The 16,638-nt window shown below is 39.6% G+C and overlaps 1 protein-coding gene across 3 annotated transcripts in view; it reads left to right on the top strand.

Annotated features, from left to right (window-relative positions):
• The window catches only part of LOC121259730 (calcium-transporting ATPase 3, endoplasmic reticulum-type), a 43,659-nt gene that overhangs the window by 5,906 nt on the left and 21,115 nt on the right, over window positions 1–16,638 (top strand). For 2 of the 3 annotated variants that reach the window (XR_005939627.1, XM_041161452.1), the window contains exons 10-16: window positions 767–852; window positions 12,554–12,586; window positions 12,741–12,842; window positions 13,483–13,536; window positions 14,108–14,209; window positions 14,843–14,901; window positions 15,726–15,870. Coding sequence is in view for 2 of the 3 variants with exons in the window: in XM_041161452.1 (XP_041017386.1) it covers window positions 767–852; window positions 12,554–12,586; window positions 12,741–12,842; window positions 13,483–13,536; window positions 14,108–14,209; window positions 14,843–14,901; window positions 15,726–15,870 (581 nt within the window). In the remaining variant the exon portion in view is untranslated. The remainder of the gene's footprint in view (window positions 1–766; window positions 853–12,553; window positions 12,587–12,740; window positions 12,843–13,482; window positions 13,537–14,107; window positions 14,210–14,842; window positions 14,902–15,725; window positions 15,871–16,638) is intronic. The other variant, XM_041161453.1, reaches the window with a different exon arrangement.

Raw genomic sequence — 16,638 nt, 5'->3', positions numbered from 1 at the left:
ACCTCATGAGTGCAAAGAATCCTTTGGAGCCTTTCATTGTGAAAAGCCTGCAATTTAACCAGTTCTATGTAGGGAAACTTCCAAGGGTGCAGTTCACGGGACCGGGGTTTATTCTGTAAGAGTGGGTCCGAAGGGTTCTGCCTTGGAGAGGTTCCCCAACATAAAAAAATAATTTAATTTTGTTATATCTTGAAAAAAGTTCAATTCACAGTGTATTTGAATGTATTATGCCTTTTCAACCGATAAAAAAAAAATGTATTATGCGTTTTCCTTTTTTTGCGAGAAACTTTTGGTTGTTTTTTAATAGCATTTAGTCATATTATCAATTGCTTAGTTTTTCAATGAAACCATGAAAATTTGTAGTAAGAACCATATTATTTGTCCGGTATTTTCATTTGGAATGTCCCACAATATTGCTTAATTTTGAAAAGTCAGTGAACACAATTTTAATAATTCTTAACTTATCATTTACTTTACTTTTTCTAGGTAATACTCCTTTTCCATTTATTTTATATAAGGTCAGGCTAAGGAGGGTAATTTCAAGAGTTGGTTCTGTCAGAAATACTGGCATATATCTGTTATAAATGGATTAAATATTCATTCATTCCTTTTCAGAGAAACAGCTAAATGGCTTTATGTTAGGTTCAAGAGAGAGGCATATGTTCAATTATTTGTTTGTGTGGGAGATCGATTGTATAAAGATTAGGTTTGTATGTACATGTAACCTTTGATTCATTTGAAGTTTTTATTTGATGATGGTTGACAGGTGAGAGCTGCTCTGTGGAAAAAGAGCTTGAATCCACCAGAGCAACAAATGTTGTATACCAAGACAAGACAAATATTCTTTTCTCGGTAACTATTTAAAATATTCTTGCATTATGTACTGTCACAAATAGGGTTTGTTTGGAAATAGATCTCATTCCAAAATTCTTATCACATCCCATCTTTCCAAATATAATTCAAATACAAAATTTTCAAACTAATCATTACAGTTTTTTCAAATTAATCATTACAGTTTTTCCAAACTTTCAAACAAAAAATAAAAAAATAATTCAACTTTTTCAAATTCTCAAACAAAAATAATATTATAAAACTATATTCTAACAATATTTTAACTTTATAATAATTTTTATTCAACTTTCTCTCTCTCATTTCCCAAAACCCAAAAATTACTCAACTCAAACTATCTCACTACTATTCACAAAATTCTCATCTCATCTCACTCTCCAAACGAGCCCTTAATGTATTTGATGTTCACTCATGGTATAGATGGAGGATATTTGCCACTAGGGGTGATAAACGACCACGACCGACCGTTTCGGTCCGAACCGGACCGGACCGAGACTTAGACCTGTCCGGTCCGGTCCACATTTTAAAGGACTGAAAAGTTTCGGTCCGGTCCACGGTCCAGGGGTTTTTCGGACCGGACCAGACCGGACCAAATGAAAAAAAAAATAAAAAAATATTTTATATATATTTTATATATAATAATTGTACAATTAACAATATAAAATTTTAAATATATTATTAATACTTATTAATATTCTATAAATTAACAATATTTTATATATATCTTCATCTAACCTATCACTATTAACAATATAAAATTTTGAATACGTTATTAACACTTGTTAATATTCTATGAATTAACTAATATATTATATCAGTTAGTTAATTATATAGTAATTATATAAATTAGTAATATAATTTCATTGACCATATAAAATATCTTTTTATTGAGTTTGTTACATAATCCACATTAATAAGTCACTTAATTTAATTTAGTATTTTCAATAAAATTTTTTTATTAATTATTTAAAAAAATAAAAAAATAATAAAAAAAAGGTCGGACCGACTGGACCGGAAATATTCGGTCCATCCTCTAGGGTTGGAAACACATCCTTTATAGCTGGAAGTTCTTCCAACAATCATAGTATTTTGTTGGTCGGGTAAAAGTATAGAGGAGGGAGGAGGTGGATGGAGAGGGACCAAGGTCTTGTAGGGAAAAGGTTATCATATGAACTTTAACGTGTGGTGTGTTCTTCCAGACATGGATTGGGATTCAAATGACCCATGATGAGGGTGTATGGCATGGTGTAATTGGTAAATTGCCTGAGCTAGTGAAGACATGCCCATTGGTTGTCAAATTGGTATAGGCAAAGTTTTCAGCAATGCTAGGGGAGACGGAGACAAACATTGGTATTTTGGCAAAGGTAGGTTTGGTGTGGCTCAAAATGTGCTAAAAATCCAATTTTTTTGAAGTAGGATGTTGAAAGTGTAAGTCCAAGTTTCTCAACTCAACATATATTAAATTCTCTTCGTACACTTCTTCTTTTTATTGCCACTATGTTGAGTTTTTGCGGTGATTGTTGCCGGAGTTAGCTTTCTATAGTGATTTTCATTTTGAGAGATTTAGTAGTGTCAATGGGCGGTTTTAAACATTTAGCTATAGAGACAAAAGTTTTTGTTTTGTCATTAGAGAGGGGTCACCATTTTCGTATCACTGAGAAGAATAGGAGGTTGATTAAGGAGTTGGTTCTGAGTCTTGCCAGTGCTCGTTGGCTTGCGAACGCAGTGGAAGAATGCTATTTCTCTGAAGGAAACAAAGAGTTCTGCAAGACGTATTGTGATGGTGCCAAGGCACTCTTTGCTCACCGGCGTTCTAACGACTTTGGACAATTTTTAGCAGTTACAGATTATGGTAGCAGTGGGAGGTGAGGTCTCTTAGCGATTCCAATAGGCATGGAAGGAAAGGGGTGGACGAATCTTTCCATGGAAATGAAGCACATTCTGTCCATGCCTATGTCTATGAACAAGACATTGTTGGTGGCTCCAAAGCTGGTTAGCTTGACAGAGAATGAGAAGGAGAAGGGGAAATAGGTTCAATCTTTTGCAGAGGTCGTGAGGGGTGGCGATGGGAAAAGGGAGGCTAAGAGGGGTGGAAAAAACAACGGTAGACTTGCAGGTAGCTTCACTGTTGCAGAGCAGTCTGGTCGAGACACTATACCAAAAACAGGGGGTGTTGATTTGTTCTATCCTGGCGCAGGGGAAAGCATGGATTAGAGGTCCCTTTTATGTTTGAAAGACGAATTTGCTTTATTGAAATTGGCGGTGGAGGAACTTATAAGCAAAGTGGAGAGTTTTGGTTTGGGCCAAGGCTCTCAGCAGATGGGGTTGCCTAATGGGTTTGTGAAAAAAATGGTGGGCCAAAAAGGGCCCAAATTTGTCTGGTCCATGAAATGCAAGGTTAGGTTGGGAAATAACAGGGTGGGCTTGGTCCGGTGCCTTTCTAGCCCAAAATGGAAACCAAAATGTGGGCCAGTGTTCGAAAAAGGGTCTATGTCCAACCCAAGCCTAGTTGCCTTGCCGGTGGCTCATTGGCCAGGGGTTGTATCATCGGCGACGACAAAGCATGATCCCGTCTCCAGTGGCGACGGAGAACCTGTCCCGGCAACAATAACATCGGTGGAGGCACAGACTTGTGCGACGAGTGATTGCGGTTCGATGAGAGGTCAACCAAGCTCGGGAAAGGCACAGACTTGTGCGACAGTGGACTTTGGGTCGTCTCCCACCACTGTGACATCCCACCTCCTCGACGGCGATGCTCCACTAACAGAGCCACAACAAATAGGCGCGATGGTGCGAGTGTATGGGTGGGTCACCAAACCTTGGGGTGGCACATATTTTGACATCGACATGCTGGGCAGCCTCCCATCTCCATGGCGTTGAAGGTTGTGGTCCCGGCGTCGGAGAAGACTACGGTGCTATTGACAGAGGTTCAGAGACCTTTTGAACACTGTGGGACACCTCAGAAACCAACGTTGGAACTCTCTGAGCTTGATGACATTTGTTGTTTAGTCCCATCTACTGAGCAGTTGTCGGAAGAATTTTGTTTTGCAAAAAATGGAGGTGCGGACTCTGTGGATGATAGGGGGGAAGTTGAATTGGTTGGTTCTTTGGTTGTATATGAGGCTTTCAAGGATGGGGAGGATGAACCTACTCCTTTAAATTCTTTTCATCCCAACGTGACAGATTGGGTTATTCAAAAAGCTATGGATCTTAAACAGATGATAGGGATTAAATGTGAGGGCTTCGAAGCCGAATTTATGGCTTTACTAGCAGCCATAGAGGCCACTAATGCTCAATCCAAATCAGACCTATCTATGAATTTGGCCAGAAAGAGGGAAAGAGAACTCAAGAGGCTAACATGGGCAATGAAAGATGATGGTGGAGAGAGGAGCTCGAATCGGGAATGTTGTAAGGGAAGGGGTAAGCGGCTCCAAGTTAGATGAAGCCAAAAATTATATCATGGAACGTGAGGGGGCTGAATGATCTTAGTAAGCGGCTCCAAGTTAGAAATTTACTTCGCCAATGGAAGGGAGATATAATTGTTTACAAGAGACCAAGCTGGAAGTTATTACAAGTCAAATAATCCGCACGTTATGGAGAGGGCAACATGTTGGGTAGTCTTACCTGCCATCAAAAGGAGCATCTAGGGGAGTTCTGCTTATGTTCAATAAATGGGTGGTAGATATGGTGGAGGATTGTGTGGGGGCCTTTTCTGTCGCATGCTCTTTTGTGAACTTAGAAGACGGTTTCAAATGGGCATTTGCTGGAGTTTATGGCCCAAATATTGATTCGGAGAGAAGGCTATTGTGGGAAGAATTGGCGTGACTTCTTAGTTGGTGGGAGCTACCAAGTTGTATTGGTGGAGACTTCAACATATCTTGTTTTCCAAGCGAAAGATCGAGTGTATCTAACATCACTCCAGCAATGAGGGTTTTTTTCTGATTTCATTTTAGAGTGGGAGCTTATGGACATTCCACTTGCAGGAGGCACGTTCACTTGGTCCAACAATCGAGAAGTTCCATCTTGGTCTAGGATCGATAGATTTTTGCTAACTCCTAAATGGGAGTCACACTTCACGGATGTAGCTCAAATAAGGTTATCCCGGTTATGCTCCGATCACTTCCCCATCATTTTAGACTGTGGAGGCATCCAAGGTGGTAGAAGGTATTTTAAGTTTGAGAATATGTGGCTAAAAACTGACGGTTTTGTAGACAGGGTCAGACTATGGTGGTCTTCTTACAATTTCCATGGTTCCCCAAGTTTTATAATGGCAAAAAAGTTGAAAGCACTGAAACATGACTTGAAGCAATGGAATGAATAAGTTTTTGGCAATGTGCTTCAGCAGAGGCGTTCCCTTATGGAGGAGTTACAGGGGTTGGAAGGAGAGGAAGAGGCCAGAACACTTTCGGTTTCTAAAAAAAACCGCAAGAGGCAGGTAGTAGCTGAACTTGAAAGAGTTACTTTGATGGAGGAGGTTTCATGGAGACATAAATCAAGGGTGCTCTGGCTCCAGGAGGGGGATAAGTGCATGAAATTCTTCCACAGGGTGGCTAATTCACATAGGAGGAACAACGCTATTGATTCTTTGATGGTAGATGGGGCAGTTTCATCGGATCAGGTGGTAATCAACAACTACATTGATCAGTACTATCAACAACTCTTATTTGAAAAGCATATTTGGAGACCGAAAGTGGATGGTTTGAATTTTTCAGCAATAGATCAGCAGAGTGCAGAGTGGATGGAGAGGCCGTTTGCAGAAGAGGAGGTGTGCAGACTTATCAGAGGTATGGCAAGTGATAAGGCTCCCGGTCCGGACGAGTTTACATTAGGTTTCTTTCAAACTTGTTGGGAGGTGATTAAGGAAGATCTAATGCAAGTCTTTCTTGAGTTTCATACAAATGCTAGATTTGAAAAGAGTCAATGCTATCTTCTTAGCACTCATTCCCAAAAAGGTGGGGTTTGCGGATGTTAGAGACTATCATCCCATTAGTCTCGTGAATGGGGTGTATAAAATCTTGTCCAAAGTGCTAGCGAATAGATTGAGCTCGGTGGTGGAAAAACTTATTTCGAAGCCGCAAAATGCATTTGTCAAAGGTAGACAAATACTCGATTCATTGCTTATTGCAAATGAAGTTCTGTATGGACGACAAGTCTAGAGAACCCGGGTTACTTTGCAAGCTAGGCATGGAGAAAGCATATGACCACGTCAACTGGCAGTTTTTACTTTACTTACTGGAAAGATGTGGTTTTGGGGGAAGATGGAAAAATGGGTGGAATTCTACATCTCTTCAGTTCGTTTCTCTATCTTGGTGAATGGCTCACCGGTGGGTTTCTTCGACTCCTCTCGTGGCTTGAGACAGGGGGATCCGCTATCTTCTTTACTTTTTTTATTTGTCATGGAAGCTCTTAGTAAGATGATTGAGAGTCTTGTGGAAGGTGGGCTACTCCATGGTTATTCGGTGGGGAATGGTGATCTCAATATTTCTCACTTGTTGTTTGTCGATGACACCCTCATCTTTTGTGGTGCACATCTTGGACACATTCAAGCTTTGAGGGCGCTACTCCTTTGTTTTGCAGCTGTATCAGGCTTGAATATCAACCTTTCAAAGTCTGAATTAGTACCAGTGGGGGCTATCCATGATACGAAAAACGTTGCTACACTCTTGGGTTGCAAGTTATCATCTATACCTCTAAAGTATCTTGGTTTACCATTGGGCGCTTCCTTTAAATCTATAAGGATTTGGAATGACGCGGTCGAAAAGGTGGAGCGCTGGTTGGCTTCTTGGAAGATGTTATATTTGTCGAAAGGAGGTAGGCTGACTTTAATTAAAAGCACTCTTTCAAACCTACCCACCTACTTTTTGTCTTTGTTCCTGCTTCCTTTAAAGGTAGCTAACCGTATTGAGAAGCTACAAAGGGATTTCTTGTGGAGTGGACTGGGGGAAGAGTTCAAATTTCATCTAGTTAATTGGTCGACGATTTGTACTCCAATTTATGGGGGAGGATTGGGGATCTGCCACTTGACGAAATTCAATCAAGCTCTCTTGGGTAAATAGTTGTGGAGGTACCAACATGAAAGGGAGGCCCTATGGAAGTCTGTTATAGATTTACAATTTGGAGAGGCTTGAGGATGATTGTGCTCGAATGAGGTACGAGGTGCACATGGAGTGGGATTGCGGAAAAATATTAGAAGACATTGGGAGACCTTTAGGAGACATGAAAACATGGCGGTGGGCGATGGTTCTCGTGTCAGTTTTTGGTATGACAAATAGGTTGGTAATCATAGCCTCTGAGACACCTTCCCTGTTATCTTTGAGCTTGCAAGAGAAAAGGATGCAGCGATTGCTGATCTTTTGGCCTTCTCAAATGGTTTCCCTCAATGGAACATTGATTTCATTAGGGCAGCCCAAGATTGGGAGTTGGAGTCTATTATTGAGTTCTTTGCGGCATTGTATTCTGTAAATATGCCAAGGGATACCAGGAATACGATGTACTGGAGTCATTCCAAGAAAGGTAATTTCACTATTAGATCATTTTACCAAGTGCTAATGAGTCCTGGAATGACTAGTTTCCCGTGGAAGAGTATATGGCAGACAAAAGCTTCCTCAAAAGCAGCTTTCTTTGTATGGTTAGCATCCTCGGATAAGATCCTCACTACAGACAATCTGAGGAAATGATGGGTAATTGTGTTGGATTGGTGTTGTATGTGTAAGAAACATGGAGAATCAGTAGATCATCTGCTTTTACACTGTGAGGTGGCCAAGAACATGTGGGATGATTTGTTCACTAGAATCGGATTGTCATGGGTCATGCCTCTCAGATTGGTGGATTTCCTAGCAAGTTGGAGAGACCTTCATGGTAACTCACAGATAGCGGCCATCTGGTGAATGATTCCTATATGTATGTGTTGGTGTAAAGGGAGGGCATTGTGAAGAAGGGAATCAAGGGGTTGGGGTCGGGTTTGGTGTATTTTGGGTTGTTTTTCCACGGGCTTTTTGGGTCATTAGGGGCTTTTTGGGCAATGTGTTTTCTTGTATACATTCAGTGTACTTGGTTTCTCCTTTTGATATATATAATTTTTACTTATAAAAAACAAAAAAATGTATGTGTTGGTGTATTTGGAGGGAGAGAAATGCTAGAAGCTTTGAAGATCAAGAGAGAACAATGGATGAGCTAAAAGTTTTAAGTCCTTGTTCGTATGGGTGGGGGCCATAGTGTGTAATGGATGAAGTGTCCATGACCTTCTATTTTCTATTGTAACCTCTAGTTAGATGTTTCTCATGTATACTACCTGTGTACTTGGGCTATGCCTATTGCTATGAATATCACTTCTTGATTACCGATAAAAAAAAGGATGTTGAAAGTGAGCAGCACAATAAGGACTGAAGTGGTTATTTGGATTTTAGCCAACTTAGAGAAATGCTGATGGTTTTCAAAAAGGAGGTGGATAAGTATTTTTTAAGAAGTAATCTAAATTCATTAAAAATCGAAGGGTGTGCCAAAGTATACAAGAAATATACAAAGGATTACCTAAACAAAAGGGAACGTGTGTTGATAGGTTGTATATGGGCCCTAAGCACATTTTGTTCAATTACTGGGGCGGACCCTTAGAAGCACTTGCATCATAAACAGTTGGACATGCCCAGCCCATGTTTATGGGGAGGATGCTGTTCCAATGAGATCAGTAGGTCTATTGGGGTTAGGCTATGGAAAAAAATTAGGAGGGTGGTAATCTCATTTTATTTAATATGTGATGGATGATAGTTCTAACATCATATTTTGGTATGATGTGTGATGCAGGAACCAGCCCTGACTATCTTCCTATGGCTGTTTTTTTATCCTAATGCAATGAGGCTTTGGTTGCATAACACTTGTAGATTTATGACAGCATGTGCCAATGGAATGTGGAATGTTGCTTTTATTAGACTGGCCTGTGATTGAGAGATGAAGCATCTTTGTTTGTTCTTCAACAAGTTGCATTCCTGCAGGTGGGGTAGTGATGATCAAATATGTTGGAAACCATTCAAAAAATGTATCTTCAAGGTTATATCCTTTTTCAATGCGCTCATCCCTCTAGTTGGCTCTTCATTTCCTTGGAAACGTATTTGGAGTAACAATTCTTTGAGGGTAGCTTTTTTTGGATGGCGATCTTAGGAAAGATCTTAAGAATGGATAATTTCAGATGTATATTGTAGTAACTGATTGGTGTTTTATGTGCAAAAAGAACAAGAAAAGCATTGATCACCTTATGCTAGATTATGAGTTGGCTATTATTCTGCACTGCCTATATTTGGATGGTTATTCACAACAGCTCCCAACTATCTAGCTTGCTAGATTTGAAAGACTTGCTCTTTTTCTTCTCTTACTAGTTGCGTGTATCTTTTTGTACACTTTTTGATCTCGGTACATTTTCTCTTGACGATGGAAAACAACACATGTTCTCTCCGCTGAGTTTGGGTGGTTTGTGACAGCATTACACGACTGAGTTTTGGGTGTTGGTGTGCTTAGAATGGGTTTTTCAAAAGACATTGAAAAAGAATCAAAAAATTTTTCACTTGTGAAGGAGGGGGGTCTCTTGATTATTACAGAGAGAAGCTGGAGGGTGGGTCAAAGTTGGTTCTGGGACTCTCAACGGTGCAATGGCTGGCAAAGGCCTTGGAAGCTTGCATGAAGGAAGAAAAGAGAGATTTCTTCACCACAGTCAGGGAAGGCAGTCTTAGTTTTATAGCGTAGTGTTGTTCGAATGGTCGAGGCCGCTATATCACGGTGGTGGAATATGGTGGTGGTGGTGGTAGGAGGAACTTTATATTTGTTCCTGAGGAGGAGGGCAAAGGGTGGAAAAGGATGGGGGAGGCTTTGTGGTAGTTTGTTCACGATTGGAGGATCACTTACAGTGACGGAGCAATGATGAGACCACAGGTGGCGAAGGTCCAGCCCCAAACTCACTCCTATAGGGAGGCGCTGATGGTGGAGCAACCTTGTGAATTTCGAAAAGGGGACGATGGCGTGGAAGGGCAGAGAGGTGCTAATACTAGGAAGGGTAACAGACATGACTCTGACAGAGATTTTTGTCCAGTACAGTGGTAGGGTGGTTGTGGCAGACCTGCAGGTGGTGTGGCAGAGGGGGAAGTCCTTAGTACACTGTTGGATGTGAAGGCTTAGTTGAGCACTTTACATAATAAGGTGGATTGGCTTATAAGGGAGCAGGTGGGCTTGGAAAGAAGTGGGCCTTGTGTTGGTTTGAGTGTGGGATCAAATCAGCGTAACAAGGGCCTAGGCCCGTTAGCTTAGGGCCCCAATCAATTGGGCACTATAAGGCCCCAACCAGTTGGGCCTGAGCCTGTTAGCTCAAGGCCTTATCTAGTGGGGAAAAAGGGGAAAATCTCAACTGCTGTAAGGCCCCAGTTAGTTGGGCTTGAGCATGTTAGCTCAAGGCCTCAGCCTGTCGGGGCTCTTCCCGTTTGGAGGATTCGTAAGGGGGGTTTGACCGTTGGCCCACCACTAAAGGAAACCCCGCAACCTTGCCGGAGAAATCATTGGGTGCACTGCAACTAGCTGTGGGACCATCGACTGTGGTCCAGAAAGCCTTGACGACGGTGGTGGAATTGTCGACATTGTTGCGGAAAGGGGAAACAGAGGAGATCTCGCCACGAACAGTCACATTCCTGGGTTATTGTGGCCAGAAAATGCCGATAAATACCCTGGAAGCACCACTTTCTCAGGCGGATGCCCTACATCAACCTGAGGAGCATCTCAAGTTGTTGTGGAAGGAGAGGGAGAGATAAGGATGGATTTCGTTGAGGATAGTGTCGAGATTGTTGTAGAGGGGCTATCTCAGATGCTCAACCCCATTGGTGGTAGTGATGTGGTGATGGTTCCTGAAACAGAAATGATAACTCCAATTTCTGGAAACGATGTGGAGCTCAATGGGCACTGTGGTTGAATGAGAGGGCATAAATATTTTTTTTTTTTTTTTTTTGGGGGGAGGAGGGGATGTCATCGAATTCATAGGGGGTTTCTAGAGAAGGGGAGCCCATTCCTTTGGATTGTATGTTACCAAACAAGTTCAATGTGTCTGACTGGGTACTCCGAAAGGTAAAGGAAATTCAACACTGTGTGGGAATGGAGTGTGTGGGTTTTGAGAAATAGTTTATGGCTCTTCTCACTGCCATAGAGGTGGGTCACTCTCAGTCTAAGAAATCTGGGATTGCCGTTGGGGGCTGCCTCACGGGCTTTATCAATTTGGGATACAGTTATCGAGAAGATAGAACGAAGATTGGCAAGGTGGAAGAGATTGTACTTGTCAAAAGGAGGCTGGGTGACTCTAATCAAGAGTACTCTCTCTAACATACCAACTGATTTTTTGTCTTTATTTCCAATTTCAGCTTGTGTGGCGGCACGGATTGAAAAACTCCATTGTGATTTCTTATGGAGCGGGATGGAGGAAGATTTCAAATTCCATCTAGTCAGTTGAGACAAGGTGTGCAGGCCAGTTTCTTCAGGTGGGTTGGGGATAAAAAATATGTGAACTTTCAATCGGGCCCTACTTGGGAAATGACTATGGAGATATAATATGGAACCGGAAGCCCTATGGAAATTAGTGGTTGATTGCAAATATGGAAGTTTGTGGGGTGGTTGGCGTATTGGAGAGGTAAATGGGCCTCATGGAGTGGGGGTTTGGAAGCATATAAGGCAAGGGTGGGGGCTATTTAATCGCTGCACCAAATTAGTGCTAGGTGAGGGTTCTAGGATAAAGTTTTGGAGGGACATATGGTGCGGGTATGAGGCTCTAAAGGATTATTTTCCTCCTGTTTACTGGTTGGCACATGATCAAGGAGCTTCAGTAGCAGACCTCATGCTAAGATCAGGGGACTAGGTGCAGTGGAATGTCACTTTCAGTAAAGTGGCGCAAGATTGGGAAGTAGACAATTTTGAGGCTTTTTTCAGCTTACTATATTCTGTGGAGCTGAATGGACAACAAGTCGATAGGTTGTGGTGGACACTTGTGGGTAAGGGTGCTTTCTCGGTTCGATCCTACTATAAGTACCTCTCACATTTACCAAATAGTCAATTCCCATGGAGAAAAATTTGGAGGAATAAGGTGCCTCCTAAAACGGCTTTCTTCACTTGGTCAGCAGCCTTGGGAAAGATTTTGACAACTGATAATTTGAGGAAGCGTCGTGTTGTTATTCTAGACTAGTGTTGTATGTGTAAGAAATCAAGTGAGACAGTGGAGCATCTGTTGTTACATTGCGAGACAGCTAGAGCCTTGTGGATTGAAGTGTTCAACCGAGTAGAGTTAACTTTTGTAATGCCTGCCACAGTGGTTGATCTACTGGCTAGCTAGACACTTTTGAGAGGTGTTCGACAAATCAAGGCCGTGTGGAAGATGATCTCGATATGCATTATGTGGTGCATATGACAAGAGTGTAACGATCGGACTTTCAAAAACAAGGAGCGGTCACCAGAGGAACTTTGTTCTTTATTTTTCTGTACTTTAGTACTATGGGCCATAGCTTTAGATTTTAATGGCCTAAATTTTCATGATTTTCTTGTTTCCTCTACTTTGACCTAGATAGGCCTTATCTCTTGTATACCATCTTGTGTACTTGGGCTATGCCTATCCCTATTAATAATATTGTTTTACTTGTAAAAAAAAAAAGTTGGGAAGAACGGAATTTTGCAGAATATTTTTTTTTGATAGGTAAAGAACATAATTTTGCAGAATATTGTTTTGGTATGAACTGATTTTTGAAATCTTATTACTAGCAGAGAATTGAAGGATTTTTTTTTTTGTTTTAGTTTTTTATAGTTTTCTGCTGTTTTCTTCAAAAGCTGTTGATGTTAATTTTTTTAGCAATAAAGAGGTTCTTGCATATTTTGACCACCAGGGTACTGTAGTGGTTGCTGGTAGGGCAAGAGCTGTTGTGGTAGGAGTTGGTACCAACACAGCAATGGGCAGCATACGTGATTCAATGTTGCAAACAGAAGATGTAAGCTTTTTATAACTTCTGCTTTAGACTGTATTTTGTATCTGGAGAGTTGTCTTTTGCCAGGTATTTTGTTTGCACATGTACTGCTTATTTTCTTTTGTAGTTGTGTATTTATAGAAATATCTATTGCCAATATCATTCTTCCCGTCATTTATGCATGTCATTCTACCACAGAGATGCAATATGGGTATCAACTGTTTATTAGTTGGTAAATGGGTAGCATACAAATTGACTGCATTAACAGAAAGATTCAACAAATTTATGTAATGTGGACACTGATAGATTAAAACTTGGGGACGAATATACTATTTATGGCTTCTTCTCAATATCAATTCTGAAGTAGCTGTTGATGTTTGAATTGATATCTTGACCACCTGGTTGACCTTGTTGTGGGTCTAGAGTTTTTTTCATGTAATTACAAAATGGGCATTTCCATATTTGATTTCCTATGGCTAATTATATCGAAGCATTCTTATTTTTTGTATACTTCATGTGTACACGGGCTTCTGAATAAAATTTTATTACTTATCAAAAAAATGATATCGAAGCATTCTTACCAGAACGATAATATGATTGAACTCCTATTTAAATGTGAGCTGTATTTTTACAATCTAGTTGCTTATACCACAATTGTTTGCAGGAAGTGACGCCATTGAAAAAGAAGCTGGATGAATTTGGTACTTTTTTGGCCAAGGTGATTGCAAATTGTCTTCAATCTCCAGTCTTCAATATGTTCAGGGGCATTGATATATTATGGTTATCATGGAGGATGTGTATGGTGTGTACAAAACGGTTCTGTTTAAAATCTGGGTTGCAGTTGAGTCTTTGTTTTTCTCTTCTTTGACCTGATGCTGTTTTATGTTCAGGGGCATAGATATGTGATTATCATGGAGGATGTGTATGGTGTGTACAAAATGGTTCTGTTTAAAATCTGGGTTGTGGTTGAGCTTTTGCTTTTCTCATCTTTGACCTGATACTGCATCTTCTTGGGCCTATATCAGGCTTCTACTCGATTTATGTTGCTGAGTGGCAAAGTGTTCTAATGTGCTTTCTGAGGATAGAAGTTCGTTAACAATTAATAGTTTATGCTGTTTTTTAACTATGGGATTGTCATTCTTTCTTACAAGTATCACGTGTTTCATGTATAAAAAGAGTTTTGCGATTCCCCGACATTTTCCTATCGCATATCTTTAAATCTTGTTTGAGTTTATGGTTCAATCACTAGTTTCTATTTGATAACATATTAACAATGGTTATGTTATTAGGTTATTGCAGGGATTTGTATACTGGTATGGCTTGTAAATATTGGTCACTTTCGTGACCCTGCCCACGGAGGGTTCCTGCGTGGTGCAATTCATTACTTTAAGGTAATTTTTCATGAACAAGGCTCCTCTTCTTTATTAGCTTTTGCAATAAAAGTTGTTTTTGGTGTCTCAGTTCTTTCTGTTTACTCTAATGCAGTCTTCTTAAAGTTTGGCTGACATCAGGCAGAAAGCTTTTATAAAATTGGTTTCAAATATATAAAATTCTTTGAAATCATAATCTTCTTTAATGGACTGCATCTATAAACTTTAATGGACATAGTTTACATGATTTTCAAGAATCTTTTTCTTCTACTACATAGGTATCTCATGCATACTACTTTTGTACTTGGGTTGCACCTTTGTGCTTATTAATAAAATCATCCGAGCTATCAAAAGAAAAATTCAGGCTGAGGGGTCATTTTGATTCAGATTGGATTAATTTTCTATATTTTAGCTTGGCATGAAAGGTTTTCTTCACAAAAGATGTGTGGGTGCTATGAATCTCTTGATAGCTGTCAGATAAGTAGGCATGTTGATCTTCATTTTACTCGGCATTTCCCTTAAATTTTGAGGCTTTTGGTAGTTTTTAATTGGAGTTGGTCAATATGTTTGGATTTAGGACTCAGAACTAAATAAAAAGTCTCACACATTACCAATTTTAATATGTTTTAAAGATTTTTTTGGGTCTCTGTCTAGATTGCAGTTGCTCTTGCAGTTGCAGCGATTCCTGAAGGGCTTCCTGCTGTTGTTACAACGTGAGTGCTTTTACTTTATCTTACATTAATAATTCCCAGTTGCTATACTGATGTAGATACAGGTTAATTTAACTTTATGTAGAGAAACACACACTGACTTGGGAGTATTGTCTGTCCCATGTGGGTATGAAAGCTGCCTCAAAACCAAATAAAATGCAAGAGATGCTGGAACCTAAAGGAAAAATAAAGCACTTATCGGAAGAGTGCTTCAATTGGGAATTCATAGTATAGGAAGTCCAGAAAATTTGTTCCTGAGGTGTCAAAGAGTAAATGTTTGCATAGACTAACTCCCATTCTTGTAATTCTTTTTTAGTACTATCCCTCTTTCTCTATATTGTGATTATATGTTTTAAATTGTTGAAAATGCAAAATCTTTTCTTCTTTAGTTCTTTGATTGGAGTTTTATATGCTTTTGACTTTTGTTTTTTGTTTTTTTTTTTAAATAAAAAATTATAACTATGTCCCATACTATAGCATGTTGAATGGTATGTCTGATTTTTCCTTCCCCACCCCCCTAGTGTTACCTTTTTTTTTTATTTTTTTCCTTCTGTGGCTGTTTGATGGCTTATTTTATTTTGTATTTTCTTAGCAGCTCAGCATGCATCTTATATAATAGGTTTGATATGTATTTCCATTTTTCAGCTTCACTTGATTTGATTAATCGCACATGGTGTTTTTTATTTTTATTTTTATTTTTCATGTTGCTGTTTGAGGGCTTATTTAGTTTGTATTTTTTAGCAGCTCAGAATGCATCTTATCTAATAGGACTGATTATGTGTTTCCAATTTTCTGCTTCACTCGGTTTTTCTCAACTCATACTGTAGATGTTTGGCTCTTGGTACAAAGCGAATGGCTCGGTTGAATGCTGTTGTGCGATCATTGCCATCTGTTGAGACCTTAGGCTGCACTACTGTAATTTGCAGTGACAAGACTGGAACTCTGACTACTAATATGATGTCTGTATCAAAGGTGATTCTCCTCAGACAAAGAAATTGAACACTTTAAAACTCTTGCACCATTTAACTGGAGCACCTTAAAATTTTTTTACTTTTCATCTTTCAAAGCCTATCTTTCTATTAACTACTTTCTGCTATCATATAGTGTCATTTTGTGGTAATGATCTGAATCTGAATTTTCTTGTTCTGTACTTATTAGATTTAATGTATCTTACTTATAAAAAAAAAAAGATTTAATGTATCTCACATGGACATTCTTATTTCCTCCTCTCTGCATAGGTTTTTTGCTTGCACATGGACACTGGGTGGAGAAGATTTAACCATGCAATTTGTATTTTCATTTCCTTTGCTGGCAGCATGTTATCTTCTTAACAGACAATAGCTCTCATGCATTCAATTTCATTCCATTTTCTTCAATTATATGCCAAGTCTGCTGGGCTGCAGACTAAGTGGTTGGTTGGAATCCTGTGGGTGTGTTTGTGTGTGGACACACATGTTTTTCCTAACAGTTATATATTGGAATTTGATGAAAGCTCAACAGCAAAATCTTTTGGCCGACTTGTCAAAAAAAAAAAAAAAACTGACTGAAGTGCAGACTTTCAGTAATCGGGAGAATAAGCTTGCTGAGAGAGTTGACTTCTGAAATATTCAGTTGGGATAATTAAAGAAATTATTATTTCCTTTGGAAATGCTCGATCTACCTTCTCCCATATTCCATAAGGCTGTAATTTGCCATTATTGTAGAGGATCATCCTTACAGTAATGAATTCATTTTTTTCTT

This window comes from Juglans microcarpa x Juglans regia, chromosome 4D (assembly GCF_004785595.1).
Source record: "Juglans microcarpa x Juglans regia isolate MS1-56 chromosome 4D, Jm3101_v1.0, whole genome shotgun sequence".
In the NCBI taxonomy this organism is placed as follows: domain Eukaryota; kingdom Viridiplantae; phylum Streptophyta; class Magnoliopsida; order Fagales; family Juglandaceae; genus Juglans; species Juglans microcarpa x Juglans regia.
Note: the sequence above shows the minus strand (reverse complement) of the source record. Positions and strands in the feature narration are given on the sequence as shown.